The following is a 20,660-nucleotide window of genomic DNA, read 5'->3' as shown; positions in this document are numbered from 1 at the left end:
ATATTTTATTCTGCGTCTAAATTTTCAAAAATACTAATTCGGTCGAATTATTTTTAAACGCGTTGATTTTTTTTCGAATGCTGAGAAAACTAATTTTTTGAAAAAAGTAAATAAAGTATTTTTGAAAAATTTAAAGGTAGAATGAAAAATTGCATTATTGCCGAGGGCAGAAAGTCCCTTAGAATAAACAGAAAGTTTCTTTTAAATGATATATTTGAAATTAAAAATCAGACCAAATTTTCTCTTTTTTTGACTCCTGTGACTTAATAAAATAAACATTATAGAAGTTCTCAGGGACCTTCGACCATCGATAATACTATTAGTTTTCTCGGGCCTCGAAAAAAATGAATGCATTTAAAAATAATTCGACCGAAATTTTGCGCCTACGCTCTCAAAAAGATTAAAGTAATTTACATGTTTGTAATCAGTATTTCAAAATCTTTTAAATGAGGTATCACATGATGTAGGTACTTTCCCATTTAAAAAAATCAAAGTTACATATGGCTCCTGAAGAGGGACCGCGTAAAGTTCGAAACATTGATGCTATAATATACTATGATTATTTTAAAAATCGACCTGTCTGAGCGTTTTGCTTATGTGCTAAAAATAAATAAGTTAACGAGGGGGGTAAGATGTGTAAGAGTTTTCTAATATGGCTGATGTTATAGTGGTAATTACATTGTTGTCAAATACAGTGGAACCCCGATAAGTCGGCCCCCGATAACCCGGAAGTTCGGCTAACCCGGACCGATTTTCATCAGATAAACATTTTGATTTTCAATATTTTGTATTTTTCAATTTAATTGTGGCTTATTTCCAATCAAAATAGTTAATTATCAGACAAACCTTTCAACAATAAAAATGTATGTAATATAATATTTGAGAGATAATGTGTACTTATGTGTGTAATTTGAACTATACGACAGGGCTTCCCAAACTTATTCATACTGTGACGCCCTTGAGATTTTGCTATTTTTTGTGACGCCCCTCAACCCAACCCCCAATAAAACTGACAATTTTAGCAAGTACTAGCGTAGTAACAGGTTATAATTATAACAAAAAAACTATTCGAACATTTATATTTTTATTAGAAATTAAGAACGAACTCAAAACATAGGCACAAAAATAAAAAGAGATATTTTTTCTATGTAACTGGCTGGTTATTGCGAGCGATGTGCTTGATTTTTTGAGCACAGCTTATGAAACCGGGGCCCCGATTTGGAAATTGCCACTCTCATTTACTTTGCTAAGTTTATGTTTGACCTGTACTTATTTTTAATTACTGTCACTGCAGAAAAGTCCGTTTCGCACAAGTAGTAGGACATCGTAAATGGTAGTAAAACCTATAATGTTGCAGTGCTGATGGCATTATATTCATGAGAAACTGAGCTCAGAAAATTCAAACAGTTTGTCCTTTTCGTATTGAATATTTATGCTGGAATCACAGGACAATTCTGCCAGTTGTTCTTCTTCCTCTGTTGAAAGTGTCGATGATGTGAATAACTGGAAAAGGTTTCTGACTCATTCGTATTACTCCAGATCTTTGGGAAAACATTTCTCAAGTGTTCCCTCAATGATAACATGTGTTGTGTAAACATATTTTTTAAACAGGGATCGAGGATTTCTATCGATTTTTCTTGTAGAACATCTTGTAAAGCAGGGAAACAGTCAATTTGTTGATCTAATTTTCTCTTCCATAAGAGCAACTACTTCTGAAACCCAGTAATTTTATCTGCCAATTGCAGTATATGAGTATTGTAATAAATATATTTTCTGTATTAAAAGTCCGGCCTGACACGCGACGCCCCTGGGACAACTCGGCGACGCCCCAGGGCGTCGCGACGCACAGTTTGGGAAGCCCTGCTATACGATATTAAAAATGACTCATAGCACACGCCGCAGAAACAACAGTCACCTGTCTGTAGTATCTATTCCTTTTTATTTCAAACTGTCAGCATTGTTTAGGAAAGACTATTTAAAAAATTCTTTTATAAACAATGGTCTTTAGTATTATTGTGTGTCTTATATTGTTCGCTTCCATTTGCTTACGTTTGGGTTTGGTGTTTTTTTTAGTAATTTTAATGAGTAGGTACTGTGCATATTTATAAATATATTTCATGTTATTTCAATTCTAACAGAGTTTATCTGTAAGTATACCGTATTTTATTAATTTTTACCATATTCTCCGGCTATCTCGGATTTTCGATAACCCGGATCGGTCGCGGTCCCGATTAATCCGAGTTATCGAGGTTCCACTGTATTCCATTTTTCTGGAAATCTAGTGAACTTTCTTATTTCAAATGGAATTCCCTGTATATTTTTTGCGTTTTGACGTCCTTAAGAAATACTGATTATTTCTCATGTGATATTGCTACATTTTTGTTAAAAAAAAATGTTTTAAACAAATTAAAAAAATCAAACTTTTCGGCCCGGATAGACATTTTAGGTTCTCTGGATCATTGGGAACAAAAAAGATCTTTGGTAATTTTTCCTTTAAAGTCAATCGTCTCTGAGTTATAAAATAATGTAAAACTAAAAAAAAATCTAAAAATTACGATTTTCAAGATTCAAAAACACACGTAAAAAATTATTTTTGAAATTACGAAGTACCTTAATTCAAGCTCAAACCTTATTTGATCAGCTCCCTATAATAATTTTTGGTACTTTTTATTCTAAAACATTGTTTTTTTTTTAATTCTTAATGAAGCGCATATGAGAGGACGGGCGATCGGGCTGCATTAACAACTAGAAAAGGGCATTTTAAAATGCAATAAGCCCAAATTACTTATCGGTAACTGATAAAATAATACTCTGGGCTAATTAGCAAAATTCGTGAAAAAGTTATTTACCAGCAATTTTATTGCTGGAATCGAATTAAAAGATCCTATATATTAATAATATAGGTATGCAAAGTCCGCAGATAGTGTGCTACTTTTTCTATAAACAAAATGGCGCCGACAAATCGTATTTTTTTCAATTATTGCTCTATAACTCCGAAAATTTTAACTTTACAACCAAAACAGCTTAATAAAAATTCACCGCAATTAAATTCTGCATAGAGATATGTTTTTCACGATTTGCTCCGACGAAAATTTTCCTCGGAAAATTCGGGTTTCCCTAACAAAAACTCTAATTTTCAAATAAAGTTTTAGGTAAGTAATTATTAATCATTAATTGAATAACTTAGTGACATCAAAGCTTTCTTGGTATAGATTGTAATTCCAGAAGCCGGTGAAAATTAAACGAATATTTTAGCAACAATTCAATTGTTAATTAACAAATTACGATCGCAATAATAAACAAAATAATCATGATACATTGATCAAACTTATAAAGATTATAAAGATGAGATGCTTATTTAATATTTTATCGACAAAATATAAATTTTTCTTTTTTTTTTGCATAATCTTTAAATTTTGAAAAAAAAATAGTTATAATACGCTGGTCTAATTAGTAAAGTACAAAGAAAGGTTATTTACCAGCAATTTTGTTGCTGGAATCGAATTATAAGATCCTATATATTATTAATATAGGTATGCAAAGTCCGCATATAGTGTGCTACTTTTTTTATAAACAAAATGGCGCCGACAAATCTTATTTTTTTCAATTATTGCTCTATAACTCCGAAGATTTTAACTTTACACCAAAAACACTCAAATAAAATTTCACCCCAATTTAATTCTGCATTGAGACAAGTTTTTCCCGATTTGCTCCGATGAAAAATTTCCTCGGAAAATGTGGGTTTCCCCAACAAAATCTCGAATTTTCAAATAAATTTTTGGGGCCAGTAATTATTTATCAATTATTATATAGCTTGGTGAAATAAAAGCTTTCTTGTTATAGATTATAAAATCAGAAGCCGGTGAAAATGAAACGAATATTTTAGCAACAATTCAATTGTTAATTAACAATTTACAGTCGCAATAACGACCAAAATAATCATGAGACATTGATCAAACTTAGAAAGATTATAAAGGTGTGATGACTATTTAATATTTTGTTGACCAAATATGAATTTTTCATTTTTTTGCATAATCTTTAAATGTTTAAAAAAAAATTGTTATAAACAAATTAACATTTCTCAGAAATTGTTCATTATATTCTAATTTAAAAAAATACTTAAAATGCGTATTTCATAGGTCTTGAAAATGAATGCTTTAAAAATTTTTCCAACCATTTGCAAAAAAGTTATGAAACAGCAAAGTAAGTATACGAAATCTCCGTTGTTTATAATTAGTTTTAATTGTTTCAAAGCTTAAAAGTGAGTCATGGTACAACCTAATTACTCACAAAGAATGTCAAAAATTACTGCAACGGTTATATTTTAATCAAAGATTAAAAACACTTTTTTTTGTAATTTTTAGCGCAAACGTGGGCCTGATACAGAGTCGGAGCTAAAATGTTCACTCGAAGCGACTGACACGCAGCATGCATTATTTATTAAAAGTGTACATCACGCGGCCGGTCGTCGCTCCGAGTGAAAATGTTAAGCTACAGTACTGTGTTACTCTACTTTCGCGCGTGTAAATTACAAAAAAATATATTTATAATCTTTAATTAAAATATAACTATTAAACTGATAATCGATATTTTTTTGTAAATAATTAGCTTGTACTTTAAACTCACTTCTACGCTTTGAAAGAATTAAAAAAAAGTATAAACACAGTAGTAATCGTATGATAATTTTGCTGTTTCATAACTTTTTTACAAATGGTTGCAAGAAAGTTTTAAAGCATTCATTTTAAAGATATTTAAAATGCCCATTTTAGCTATTTTTTTAAATTATAATATAATAAAAACTTTCTGAGAAACATTAATTTGTTTATAACTATTTTTTTTAAACATTTAAAGATTATGCAAAAAAATAAAAAATTCATATTTTGTCGTCAAAATATTAAATAGGCATCTCATCTTTATAAGATTTCAAAGCTTGATCAGTGTATCATAATTATTTTGGTTATTATTGCGACCGTAAATTATTAATTTACAATTGAATTGTTGCTTAAATATTCGTTTAATTTTCATCAGCTTCTGGAACTATAATCTAAACCAAAAAGGCTTTTAAGTCACCAAATTATTTAATTATTGGTAGATAATTACTTATCTAAAACTTTATTTGAAAATTAAAGATTTTGTTGGGAAAACCCGCATTTTCCGAGGAAAATTTTCGTCGAAGCAGATCGGAAAAAACCCGTCTCTATGTAGAATTTAATCACGGTGAATTTTTATTTGGGTGTTTTTGTTGTAAAGTTAAAATCTTCGGAGTTATAGAGCAATAATTGAAAAAAACACGATTTTCGTGCGCCATTTTGTTTATAAAAAAAGTAGCACACTATCTGAGGACATTGCATACCTATCTTATTAATATATAGGATCTTATAATTCGATTCCAGCAATAAAATTGCTGGTAAATAACTTTTCCCAAAAATGGCCTATTCTCCGATAATCAGCCCAGACTATAAGGTTTGAAATTGAATTTAGGCCCTTCGTTATTTCAAAAATAATATTTTTTACTTGTGTTTTGAACCTAGAAAATCGTAATTTTTCGACTTTTTTAGTTTACATTGTTTATAACTAATGATGTCTATCCGGGATGAAAAATTAGATTTTTATAATTCGTTTAAAAATCTTTTTAATAAATGTAGTAATAACTTCGAAATTATGGCATTAGTGGTATAGGCAAAATATCACATAAAAAGAAGTCAGTATTTCTTAAGGTCGTCAAAACGTAAAAAATATACAGGGTGTTCCGTTTGAAATAAGGAAGTTCATTAGATTTCCAGGAAAACGGAAAATTTGACAACAATGTTATTACCACTAAAATATCGGCCGTATTAGAAAACCTTTAAATACCCAAAATCTATAAAAATCGTTTCAGCGGTTTCCGAGAAATTACCGTGTTTCCATACTTTCGCGCTACCCTGTATATATGTTCATATAAATATATCAATAATTTGCCAATCCATATTAGCCTGGGTGACGTAGTTATTTGGTTAGATAAAAAATTTAATCACCAATTTACCTAACTTTCCCTGAATTCATAAAACAAAATATAAATGAATGTTACATCATCATTGTTTACCTGTTGGTCTACCGCACGTTTGCTAATTATGTATATGCGATGTTTTCCTTTTGTGTTTCCCATTTGTTGCTTTTTTTGTTGACGTTGGTTACATCCCAATTAACCGACTGTTTTCTTTGTATGCACATGTAGACATTTTATGGATTTTAGTTACGCATATTATGAAAGCTGAATAGGAGAATATTGAATATTTGCTAGGCTTAAAAATGAAATAATCTGCATAACATACAGTTACATTCTAAATTACTGGAACACTTTTTGAGTAGTTATAGTTTTTTTTTATAAAAATTTTAACCAATTTTAATAAGCCTATATCTAACAAAGTATATGTGATTTAAAAGACTGCCATGTTAAAAAGGAACAGTCCAGGATACATAGGAAGAATGGAAGAAAACTGTTTGTAGTAATATTAGAACACCCTGTATAGAAGATGTTTAAAGTCAATAATCGAGGTATTATTAATTCTACCAACAGATAAACAGCTACAAAAAAGAATTCAGACATAGTTTAATAGCCTATAAAGATAGGGACGGATATAATTAGTAACAAGGAACAGATGCTAAACATATGGGCGAAACATTTTGAAGAACTGCTTAGTGGCAGTCATTAAGATGGCGAGATAGAGGATCCCATGATTCAAATGAATGAAGATGATCGGCAGCCACTCCCCATCTAAGAAGAAATTAGAGAAGCCATCTTAACACTGAACATACTGAACAATCGTAAAGCCCACGGTTCGGATAATCTCTTTGCCGAACTTTTCTAAAACGGCGGCGACACCCTCTTGAAACACATGCATAAACTGATAACTGCAATTTGGCCACAGAAAGGAACACCCACAGACTGGAAGTTGGGTGTACTCTGTCCTCTACACAAAAAGGGAGACATGATGCTGTGTGATAATTATATAGGCATCATTCTACTCAATATGGCATACAAAGTGTTGTCCTTCTTAAACTTCTACTTGCTATGGTAGTATTTCAAATACCGCTCCATCTTGTCGAATCAACTGAAGTAAACTCATAGTGGCAGAGAGCATGGTAAAAATCCAAAACGATTTCTCAAGACCCTTCCATTGCAAAAGTGGACTAAGACAGGAAAATGGACTATCGTGTCTCTTATTTAACCTGACATTAGAAAAAATAATTCGAGAGTTCCAAATTAATACGAATGGTACTATACAGAGTCTGTAATTTGGAATAAATTCAATATCTCAAATACTAATTGTTTTTTTGGAAAATTCCCAGACCCGTCGATTAGTATTTTAAATTGTCCTTTTTTACATATAATAATAATGTATACAGGGTGTCCCAATTTAGATAAATGACGTCGTTGTTGATTTTCTTAAATGGCAACACTGTCATTTTGATAGCTATTTTGATAGGGTGTGTAAAGTTATACACAACTGTAAAATATCAAATTTTAATTCTCTGCCATTTACAAGATAATAGAAAATAACAAAGTTATGCCTGTAGTTTGGAATAAATTTAATAATTAAAATACTAATTGTTTTTTTGAAAAATACTCAGACCCGTCGATTAGTATTTCAAATTGTCATTTTTGACATACAATAATAATGTATACAGGATGTCCCAATTTATAGATATGACGTCATCGTTGATTTTCTTAAATGGCAACACTATCATTTTGATAGCTATTTTGATAGGGTGTGTAAAGTTATACAGAACTGCAAAATTTCAAATTTTTATTCCTTACCATTTACAAGATAATAAAAAATAACCAAGTTATGAAAAACAAGTAATCAAAAATAATTGAGTTTAATTATTTCAAATAAGCAAATGCTCATAGCGTTGCCCATTGACAATTTGGCAATAATTGAGGGCAACATTATGAGTATTTGCTTAATTGAAATAATTAAATTCAATTATTATTTGATTATTTGTTTTTCATAACTTTGTTATTTTTTATTATCTTGTAAATCGTAGGGAACAAAATTTTTAAATTTTGCAGTTGTGTATAACTTTACACACCCTATCAAAATAGCTATCAAAATGACAGTGTTGCCATTTAAGAAAATCAACGATGACGCCATATCTCTAAATTGGGACACCCTGTATACATTATTATTGTACGTCAAAACTGCAATTAGAAATACTAATCGACGGGTCTGAGCATTTTTCAAAAAAAAAACAATTAGTATTTTAATTATTGAATGAATTCCATATTACAGACATAACTTGGTTATTTTCTATTATCTTGTAAATGGTAGAGAATAAAAATTTGACATTTTGCAGTTGTGTATAACTTTACACACCCTATCAAAATAGCTATCAAATTGACAGTGTTGCCATTTAAGAAAATCAACGATGACGCCATATCTCTAAATTGGGACACCCTGTATACATTATTATTGTACGTTAAAAATGCAATTAGAAATACTAATCGACGGGTCTGAGCATTTAAAAAAAAATTATTATTTTAATTATTGAATTTATTCCATATTACAGACATAACTTGGTTATTTTCTATTATCTTGTAAATGGTAGAGAATAAATATTTGACATTTTGCAGTTGTGTATAACTTTACACACCCTATCAAAATAGCTATCAAAATGACAGTGTTGCCATTTAAGAAAATCAACGATGACGTCATATCTCTGAATTGGGACACCCTGTATACACTATTATTGTATGCCAAAAAGGACAATTTGAAATACTAATCGACGGGTCTGAGCGTTTTTCTAAAAAACAATTAGTATTTGAGATATTGAATTTATTCCAAATTACAGACTCTCTCTGTATTTAACACATCAGTTCAAATTGTCGGATACGCAGATGACATAGACGTCATAGGTAGATCCACAGAATCTCAGACTGAAGCATTTTGGTCGTTAAAAGCAACTGCATGGAGAATGGGACTAAATGTAAATGTTCAAAAGACCAAAAATATATATGTGAAATTTAATAAAAAATTTTCTTCTTGGTAAAAGGTATATTAGTTTAAAAAGCCCTAAAGGACTACAAACATATGAACAAAACGTTTTCGCTCTGTAACAACAGCATCATCAGTGTTACAAAAACATGGTGAGCCAACCAAAAAATACAAAGGTCAAAGCCTTTCAAAAAACAGACAAAAGTCTTATATAAATGAAAACATCGAAAAATTCAAAGGATGGATAAAATTGCTAAGGGTTACAGCCCTATGGGAATGGAATTTTATCCATCATTTGGATTTTTCGATGTTTTCATTTATATAAGACTTTTGTCTGTTTTTTGAAAGGCTTTGACCTTTGTATTTTTTGGTTGGCTCACCATGTTCTTGTAACACTGATGATGCTCTTGTTACAGAGCGAAAACCTTTTGTTCATATGTTTGTAGCCCTTTAGGGCTTTTTAAACTAATATACCTTTTACCAAGAAGAAAATTTTTTATTAAATTTCACTTGTAATTAATGGTATACAGCCACCTACAGGAGTTCTTCCTTGTGGAAAAATATATATGTTGCACTAGGTCAAGCAACCGGACACCTACAAGAATAATACACAGGCCTACAGTGTTTTTGGTGCCAAAGTGTTTAGAGCTGATTTTAGGTATATTTGGGGTGCTGATTCCGAATATGGCTTCAGTTTTGCCCCATCAGCTCTAGTTTTCAAGATAACATATGTCATGCTAGCTTTTATGCATTAAACTACGCATACGCTGATATGGATATACTAAATTGAAATAAAAATTACACAATTAAAAAATACGTATATTGTAAGCCATTTAACTACAGTAAAACCCTATGTACAATGAAACAGATATACAGTTAGTTTTGAGAAAAAACTAACCAAATAGAAAAAAAAACTTTACTTGACGTAACGAAAGCTTTGCTTGCGTGATTTCCTGGAATGAACTTTTAAACAGTCTCTGTTCAAACTCCAGCAAAAATCTGCCAGCATATGTGTCCCATTGGTAGCAGTTATTCATGATTTTTATGTCTTGGTGAAATCTCTCACCTTGCTTCCTCACTTGTGTCACCTAAGTTTTCAGGGAAACGGTCCAGTTGGCTGTGAAGATAGTGGACTTTGATGCTCATATTACATCCAAGTGATTGGAAGTTATTCAGCAAACGGTTTACCAGCTCAGCATAGTTTTCACTTTTATGATTTCCCAGAAAATTTTTCATATTATCCACAAATGAAAGCCAAGCTTTTCTCTCTGCCTCATTCATTAACCTCACAAAAACCGGATCCTTTGTAAGAAGTCTGATCTGTGGTCCATCAAACATTCCAGCTTTAAGTTTTTCCGTACTTATCTGGGGCAGCTTCCTTCCTATATAGGCAAAGCATGGTCCATTAGATTCAAGTGCCTTAACGAATTGCTTTAGGCCTAACTTAATATGAAGTGGTGGTAAGATTATTTTCTCTGATTTGACTAAAAAATGGTAATGAACCGACTTCTTGCATAAATAAAGCATAATACAGTGAGAACAACAAATATACTGAGGAAGAAGTTTAATTAACAATGTATATGCCTTTAAATAGCATATTCTTCATTATCTCAAACATTAAAACTACTAATTTCGGAATGTGCCATATCCAGAAAACTAGAGCTGATACAAAAAAACGGAATCCATATTTCGATTTATCGCCCATAATATAGTAAAAATCAGCTTAAAGATTCACGGCACCAAAACAAATTTTTTTTTCTGTAGGCCTGTGAATTGACGACCTAGAACTAGAAGGTTTCGACACCTTCATATACTTAGGGTCGCTGCTAACTAAAGATAACAATGTCAGTGAAGAAATTAAAAGAAGAATAGTGTTCACCAATAAGTGTTACTTAAGAAGACAGATGACCTCAAAAATACCAAAAAAATTAAACTACTGTCTACAAAACACTAATAAGACCAGTCCTGACATATGGCTCAGAAACTTGGTCCCTTACACAGAATGACCAAGAACTGCTCAAAGGTTTTGAGCGAAAAATCCCAAAACGAATATTATGGAGGCATAAAAAAAACAAGGTTTGTGACGCAGGCGTTAGAGCTTTGAGTTAAATAGAAGTTTTGGAGAACCTGACGTTGTGAAATTCATTAAGGTAGCACGCCTTAAATGGATAGGTCTTGTAATCAGGTGAGAGAAAGATGCCATAGTCAAAAAAGAGCAAGCAAAAAGTACCAAGATTAAAGAAACTTTTAATATCAAATACAGTCACAAAAAGAACGAAAATATTTATATACAGAACTCTAATCAACCCCGTCCTCACTTAGGCGTCAGAAACGTGGACGATAACAAAAAGTGATGGAGAATTGTTAGGCTGTTTTGAACGTAAAATACTCAGACCAATCTACAACAACAACAATTCATAAAAAACGCAGCTTCAATAAATGCTACAATTATAGAACTATTTCTCTTATATCACATGCCAGTAAAATAATGCTACATATAATCAATGAGAGACTAAAAACCTTCCTTCAAAAAAAAGTTCCACAAGAGCAAACTGAATTTACCCAAGGTAGAGGTACTCGAGAACACCTGTTGAATATAAGACAGATAACCTAAAAATCTAGGAAATTTAATATTTCGCTGTGCATATGCTTTATAGATTATCGTAAGGCGTTCGACAGGGTCAAGTGGAGACAATTATGGCGAATACTAAAAGAAGTCGGCGTACCTCAACACCTTATTTTGCTTATAACTGAACTATACGAACACACTACTGGATCAGTTAAAGTGCTTGACACACTTTCAAACGAATTTCATCCAGAACGGGGTGTCAGACAGGGATGTATACTATCTTCACAATTATTCAATATATATGGAAAGCATATTATGAGAAGATCACTTGAAGGATGGGAAAAAGGCATCTCAATAAATGGTCATAAACTAAGCAACCTACGTTTCGCAGATGACACTGCCCTTCTTGCAAATAGCCAAGCAAAGCTGATTGAGCTTGTACGACTGGTTGAAAACGGAAGTCAAATATTTGGTCTGCAATTAAACATATCAAAGACAAAGATCATGGTAGTGGATAGACTACATAACAATCATCCACACATAACCACAATTGATCTGTTTGAGGTTGTGAGCTCATACTTATATCTGGGATCATTAATCACAAACACAGGGTCACTACAGGAAGAAATAAGTGATCGTAGGTGTGATCTAGCAAAATTTGCTACAGCAAAAATGACCACAATATGGAAGGACTGTCAAATTTCAAGAGCGTTAAAGATGAGGTTAATCAACTGCTTAATATTCCCAATACTGATCTACGGATGTGAATCTGGGACCCTGAGAAATTCGGAAAGAAGAATAAGATAGACGCCACTGAAATGTTCTGTTGGAGACGAATGCTACGAATTCCTTGGACCGACCATAGAACAAATAATTCAATTTTAAGAGAGCTAAAAGTTAGCCAACGACTCTCCAGTAAAGTCCATCTCCAACAATTAAAATATTTTGGACATGTTATGAGAGCAAACACAGAAAACATGGAAAGACTGATTATACAAGGAAAGGTGGAAGGCCAAAGATCACGAGGAAGATCCCCAACAAGATGGATCGATCAAATTACGGGAATATGCAAAAGACTTATGCATGAGTTAAAAGAAATGACCAGAGACAGAGATCTTTGGAGACGGACAATAAACGACATCACGTCGACCACTACACTCCTTCCAGGAGGTCAGGATTGAAGAGAGATCTATAAAAGCGTGCAGGAAAACGGATTATGACGTAGACGCTATAAGTTTGAGCTTTACCACCTTTATATTAAGCCTAGTATTGGTAGATCTATCAAAATAAACAGGCTGTGGTGGCTAGGCCATTTAGAGAGAATGAATAAGATGGATCCGTCGAAACACATTTATAGCCAGAGATAGGATGGAGCAAGAAGAGGCAGGGCCAGAGCACGATTTAAGGACCATGTTAAAGACGAGGTGCGAGTGTTAGGAGTGCGAAATACGAAATCCAAGGCGAATGATAAGAAGGAATGGAAGCTGATCCTGGAACAGGCTAAGACTCGCCATGGGTTGTAAAGTCAATGATGATGAATAGGAAACTTTCAGGGTTCACCAAGAAGAGAAGAATTCACGAAGAAATAAATAATAATGGAATAAGAATATGCTACTTAAACTTAGCTTCAGTGACAAACACGCATAATGCCAAGACAAAATTTCGACATAAAAAACCACATCTTGAAGATTTAATTATTACTTACTCTCTTACGGTAAATATCGTAAATATCGAAACCACCTGAACATACCTATGATTCATTTAGGATAACCCTAAATAAGCATTCCTAGGATTGCATATAAATATTTTGGAAAAACCTAGTTGAAATGACCGTGGTGTGTGTACTCCCTGGTTAACCCGTATATGTTCTAGAAGAAGTAGCGCTATACATACATTTTCGGGAATTTTATCAAATTTTACATATATATTAAAGATATGCCAATAACTTGATTAAATATAAGATAACCACTAAGCCGACATAAGAAGTTTATTAGGCAATGATATTTAAATTATATTGAATTACTTGATAATTCATAAAGTTTGCAAATTAAGTAAGAAATCTGATAACATCGCTGGGTATGAGATTTAAAAGATTCTAGTGAATATTTTATCAGTGAGGCTGCAGTAATAGTTTAAGTAATAGGTGTTTCTTACACGAAGTAAAAATGTTAGGGTAAGTACTTTTATCTTTTGATATATCGACATCGGCCCCAAAATTCTCTTTTTTTGCTTATTTTGTATCCTATTTGATTTTTTTTATTTTTAATTTTTTTTTAATGAACCTCTTGCATAAAAATAACTTTTTTCTTCTGTCTGTGCTATGTGAGGTCTTCCTTACTACAATTTTGGCTAGTTGTTTGCGGTATTCAGTTAGTTTACATAGTTTTTCAGCCTTGCATTGTTATGATCTGCTTTCTATTACTTTTATATTAATTATTATTTACTTGATCAATTATTTAATTAACGCAAATCATACATAAAAATTAAGAAAGAATCTCAGGGTGCCTTATTATAATATAAAAAAATGTCTAAATTATCTTATGTTATACTTATCTTCTCTCGTGGTTTCAGTATCTCTTAGTTGATCCTTATCGGGATAAAATAGGAAAAGGAAATAAATAGAAAAATCATAAATAAAAACATACAATTACCTTTATTATCAAAAGCAATGTTCTGTAAATTTATCAATTAAATTCTCTGGGTATAACTGTCCAAAAAAACTTTTACCATATAAATTAATCTAATTCAAACAAATATTTATTGCTTTGTTCTTGATACTATTAATAAACCCAGCTAAACAAACAAATTTGGTATTCGCAAAATTACTTATACTTCCTATTAAATTTTTGAAATATTGGAATCTTAAATTCATATGCTTTTACGTAAAAAAATTAACTTCTGATTATAAAAAAATCTATCACATAGGTTATTGACTGACCTTTTTGATTCACACACAATGATGTCTCCTCTTGATCCAAACAGCTCCTCCTTGTTGATTATGTTAGGCTACCAATCAAAGCCCTCTCCGTTCTCAGCAAACAATCCAGCAGGATACCAGCAACTATTTCTCCAAAACAAAAGCCAGGCCTCTTTTTTGCCAGTACTCGTTCAATAAACTCCAAAACTCTCTCCTTTCTTTCCCTCAACAATAATCTCCTGAGACCCAAGTATCCTTTTTACTTGGTGTCACAAATAATTTTTATAATGATAATTCTTGTAACTTACTCTCTTGGACTACACACAATCAAAGAGGTATTTCTTCTCGATTTGATTTGTCTCTCGTACCACTTATCGGCTACTCCCACTATCAAAACAAAACACTAGTACTTGCTGCTGAACTACTCACGAAAACTTTTGACTACCCCTTTCGGATGCCGGTTACACAATGATCTTTTCTTTTCCAAACTGTCTCAACATTCAAACAAAACTTTCCCCATTCCAAATTTCCAAGCCAATCAGAAACATTTCTCTCTCCCCATTCTTTTTTTTTTCATTCGAAAACCCAGTCATTCTTTCAAACAATACTTCTACTCAAAACTAATGACTTTTCGGAAATTATCTAAATATTTCTGTCACTAAACAAACATATTTAAAATTCCAAACTTTCTTTACCTTAATTTTCTAAGAACTAATTACCTATGGCTTCTATCTTTCCCGTAATAAACAATCGGTTTAAAATACTAATTCTAAATAACTTTCACTTCACTTTTATTTACAAAAATGTTTTTAATATTCTTCATCAAAAAATTCATTAAGGAGAAACCATTTTGCGTTGAAAGCTAACTTCTAATAAATATTTACAAATCAATATACAGGGTGTATCAAATTTATGTGCCCGCGTTATATTAAAAAATAAAATTTTTATTCTATCTTTGATTGATAGATTGATCCACAATAGCATATTTCTTTTCAATCGCGAATGTTTTTGACAACAGCTTTCTTCCAATTTCTCTTCAAGCCTTGATTTAACCCTTCATTAGAAGTTGAAAGTATATATGAGTTACCCTCCTCTAAGAGCATGCCTTAATATTATGATAAGCACAACAATACAAGACAACAACAATATAATATAATGATAAGACAAAGTACAACATTTTGTGATGATTGTTTGACGGGATTATAAGTTTAGAAATCACTAACGCTTAAATTATGATTTTTCACATTTTAATATTTTACTTATACATAATTTTGTATCGTTGCTTTTTTGTATTTTGGACCCTCCTCTAAATAGAACACTGGAGCTTAGGGTGATCAAAAGTACAAAAGTATGTATGAATGGTAAAAACACTTATGAGAATTTTAACATTTTAATTTGCATCTATGGAAAACATCTATTTTTTTTGGATATTGTATAAAACAATTTTACACAATTTTATGATACATTTTTCGAAAGATCTTAGTGGTTGTGCTTTACAATTTTCTTCTTGACATCGTCTGTACTCTATACGTTTCTCCATGAAGTGCTCTTTCCCATCGAATTTTATGTCCATAAATATTTTAGATGTTTATGTTTTCGATCTTCAGATCTTTCTTTCAATACTACTTACTATACTTTCTATAGGTATTCTACTGCTTTTACTAAGGGTCAATTTTAGGTAGAAAACTGTGATAGATAATACCTATACAGATCAGATATGAAATATTTATTATAGTTTGGTATAACTAGACCCAAACCCAGACATCCAAAGTTAAAGTTATCCTCCAATACCAAATTGTTCTATATGGTCTACATAATGTTCAAAAAAAAGTCACACCATTTTGAGCGTCGGGTTTGGGGGGGGGGAGGGGAGAGAAATCGGTAAATTTGTAGTTTTTTACAGGAAAAACTATGCAGTTTAGTAAAAACCCAGACATCCAAAGTAAAAGTTTTCCTCCAACACAAAATTGTTCTATATGATCCACATATTGTTCAGTAAAAAGTTACACACCAATTTGAGCGTCCGGTTTGGGGGGGGGGGGGAGATGGGGGAGAAGTCGGTAAATTAGTAGTTTTTTTACGTTTTTCGTCAATATTTCTAAAACTATGCTTTAGCGTAAATTATGTTCTATACTTAAATTTTCTACATAAAATTTAAAACAGAAAAGGTTCAATACATAATTGTTATAAAATCAACGGTTCCAGAGTTACGGAGGGTGAAAAGTGGAGGTTTTCGATACTTTTTATATGTTATTGGCAATTTATAGTATTATTACTGATGAAAGAAATTGTTTTGTAAATAAAATTTGCTATTTCAGTGGCCGCCGGTATGTTAGTGATAAGCCTTGAAGAAACGTCAACCTCACCACCCAAAATCATCATCAATTGTCCAAATAATATAAAAAGTATGGAAAACCTCCACTTTTCACCCTCCGTAACTCTGGAACTTTTTTGTTTTAAATATTATGTAAAACATTTTTGTATAGAACATTGTTTACGCTAAGGCACAGTTTTAGAACTATGACGAAAAACGTAAAAAACTACTAATTTACCGACTTGTCTCCCATCTCCCCCCCAAACCGGACACTCAAAATGATGTAACTTTTTACTAAACAATATGTGGACCATATAAACAATTTGGTGTTGGAGGAAAACTTTTACTTTGGATGTCTGGGTTAGGCGTTTTTTTGGACCAATTACACTATACTACCTCCGTAACTTTGGAACCGTTCATCTTAGAAGGATTATGCATAGGACCTTTTTTATTTCAAATTTAATGTAGAACATTTTTGTATAGAAGGTGGTTCATGCTAAACCGCATAGTTTTAGAAATATTGACGAAAAACCTAAAAAACTACGAATTTACCGATTTCTCTCCCCTCTCCCCCCCCCAACCCGACGCTCACTGGTGTGACTTTTCTCTGAACATTATGTGGACCATATAGAACAATTTGGTGTTGAAGGATAACTTTCACTTTGGATGTCTGGGTTATGCCATTTTTTTGGATCAATTTTATCATACTATTATGAGATCTAAGCGAAGTCAACAAATTGTCAAATGCTTATAATTTTTGTATTAAATTGTATATTAAAGGATATTGAAAATAAAATAGTATATTTTCTATTGCCATACTATAATATATCAATTATGATGTCACTACCTGTATCATAATGAACTTCATTATGATACAGGTTTTCATTAAGATATAGATTTTTAACCAATAGAATCGCGATATGGCATTCACGCTAAAGGTGGTACACGCGCAGTGACCAATGGCGAGTCAAATACATACCCTTTGACAGTTCTCAATAGGTAAACGAACTGTCAAACTGACAAACTACTTAATTTGTTTGCGTTATAAAAATTAATAAATTTGAATATATTTTTTGTTGTGAATGATCATAGAAAAAATAGTGTATACAACTTGCATTTAATTATCATTATGAAGCTCGTATTCTATAAGAAACTTGCCGCATACAGCTCGTTTCTTATCCCTCATACTCGCTGCATAATGACCATCATTAAATGCTCGCTGCATAATATATTATGGTATCCAACGTAACTCTTTTCTGAAAATCTTTGCCTGTGTAATATTCTGGAGAAGCTGGTATTTTGATTCTTTCGTCACGTGGCCAATGTATTGTAGTTTTCGTATATTTGTTTCATTATTAGTTTTGTTTATTTTGGAAGTCTTCGCAAGACTTTTTCGTTCGTGACTCTGTCTACGTAAGATATTCTCAGGATTTTTCTGTAAAGCCACATCCCGAAACTTTCACTTTTCTAGTCATCGATTTAATCACAGTGGCTGCTTCTATATCGTGTAGGTGGATACTAAATATGTGTAACATCTAAGCAAGCACATTGCACATTTTTATGTCGACACTCATTCTAATGTAGAAACGTTATTTCATTTTTGATTAGTTCCTTTACAAAATCATTACTCTCATTATCCAGATTTAGCCATACGGCTCACACTCCCTCTAAAGGGAAATTTGACTCATCCCAGATACCTACGGTATCAAAAGGATTGAGCTCTGGTGGGACTCTTTTCATGTTATCGAGCCCTAGGTGACATGGTATGCAGGTGTATCTCCCAAAAATTTTCGTACACTTCTGGCCGTCGCGAGTAGTACAGCTTTCTGCATGGTCTTATAAATATGTTCATTCAGACCCAGCTTTTTTATGCTTTCGAGGAGGGTCTTCGGAATGACTCCAGTAGTAGACATAATAATCGGTATAATCTGAACTTGTATTCAAATTGTATTTGAATTTCCAGATCTCTGAACTTGGCGATCTTTTCAGTAAATTTACTACGTAGATTATTGTTGTTAGGTGTCGCCACATCAATTATTGTTGTTTGTCTTGTTAATTTATTAACTATTACGAGATCTGGTCTATTATGTGCTACTGTTTGGTCTGTGAGCACAGTGCGGTCCCAGTATAGCTTGTAGTTGCCATCCTCAAGCATAATCTCAGGGGCTTATTGATAATATGGGAGATGGTCCGTTTGGAGAAGTTCCAGTTTGATAGCCATCTCTTGATGAATGATCTTTCCAACTGAGTCATGCCGTTCCTTGTATTCAGTTGCAGCAAATACCTGGCAGCCCCCTGTAATATGTTGGATGGTTTCTTGGGCTTGACATCCATATCGGCATCTATCGTTTTGAACCTGAGAGTCTTTGACGATATATTTCAAATAATTTCTGGTTGGTATAACCTGATTCTGATTGGCCAGTAATGAACCCTCCGTTTCAGGGAACATCTTTCCTGATGTCAACCAATAGTTCGACGCTGTATTGTCGACATAGTCTTGGCTGACCTCATTGGGATGTCGCCCGTGCAGAAGTTTACCCATCCAGGTGCGCATTTTTTCGTCTTTAGTGAGGTGGTTTTTGCGCATTTCTGGTTCCCTCAGTTTGATCGGTGTTGTGTCATCTACTGCGCAGATAGCGCGATGTAGATTAGATATCTCTGCCTGCATCTGAAAATAAGTTCTTAAGTTAGCAATTTGTTTGTCTAATTGCTCACCTATATCCATAAGTCCTCTTCCTCCTAAATTCCATGGTGATGCCATTCTTTCTACTGCACTTTTGGGGTGGTGTTTTTGTGCCTTCGTGACGTGCGTTCTTACTTTTCGCTGAAGGTTCTCTATGTCCGTTTTTGTCCACTTAACAATGCCAAATGAGTAACTAAGCGCGGAACATGCGTAGGTGTTTAGTGTCTTAAACAAGTTTCTACTGTTAAGGTGTGAGCGAAGCAGCTGTTTTACCCTTCGAATAAACTCAGCAGTTATCTCTGTTTTCATTTGTTTATGGTCAATTTTCCTCGCCTGCTTTACTCCAAGATATTTATACATATCGTTTTCACCCATGGCCTCGATGTTCTGGCCATTTTGCATATCGAATCCTCCGGGCTCTACTTTTCCTCTGACTATATTTAAAATACGGCACTTGTCTAGTCCGACGTGCATACTAATATCATTAGAAAAAGTTTCTACAGTTTTTAGCATCTCATCGAGTTGGTTTCGAGTGGAAGCCATTAATTTCAAATCATCCATGTACAATAAATGATTAAGCTTCGCCACCACATTGTTGTTATTTTTAATGCTAAAAACTGCGTCTGTAGAGTTCAATAGCTGAGATAGTGGATTCATAGCTAGACAGAACCACAGAGGACTCAACGAATCTCCTTGAAACAGGCCCCGGCTGATTTCGATATTTTCAGTTTCGATGTTATTTTCACCAGGTATTTGAAGGTGAATTCTAGTTTTCCACATATATTCTCAATATATCTATAAGCCATTCGCGCACCGAATCAATTCATCATCATTACTCTTAATTATTATTATTATTAGAAGCTTGGTTTTACCTAAGGTTTAAGCCATTATGTAAAATTGCCGTATAACACTTTTTGGACTATTCTCTCAAATCTTCAATATTTCATTAGAATCAGAAACTATCCTTCATACAAAGAAAAGAATAATGCGGAAACACTTATCAAAAGCGAATGAAAACAGTCCCATTCCATAAATTCCAATAACGGTTTTTGTTTCAAAGCATGAAAAAAATTGGCCAAAGCTGATTATAATATAGACAAAGACGCGAGGATTAGCGTGATTAAATTTTAGAGTAGGTAGTGCCAATTGGGAGAAATGACTGGCGAAACAGAAAAAAAAAACAGAAAAAATAGAGAAATTCG

At 32.7% G+C, this 20,660-nt stretch overlaps 1 protein-coding gene across 1 annotated transcript in view; it reads left to right on the top strand.

The window, feature by feature from the left end:
* The first annotated feature begins 13,560 nt into the window (after positions 1 to 13,560).
* LOC114324242 (glutathione hydrolase 1 proenzyme) overlaps positions 13,561 to 20,660 on the top strand; it is a 128,740-nt gene continuing 121,640 nt past the window's right edge. Inside the window, exon 1 of the mRNA XM_028272032.2 lies at positions 13,561 to 13,717. Coding sequence (XP_028127833.2) covers positions 13,710 to 13,717 — 8 coding nt within the window. The 5' untranslated portion in view covers positions 13,561 to 13,709. The remainder of the gene's footprint in view (positions 13,718 to 20,660) is intronic.

This window comes from Diabrotica virgifera, chromosome 3, assembly GCF_917563875.1.
Source record: "Diabrotica virgifera virgifera chromosome 3, PGI_DIABVI_V3a".
In the NCBI taxonomy this organism is placed as follows: Eukaryota; Metazoa; Arthropoda; class Insecta; order Coleoptera; family Chrysomelidae; genus Diabrotica; species Diabrotica virgifera.
Note: the sequence above shows the minus strand (reverse complement) of the source record. Positions and strands in the feature narration are given on the sequence as shown.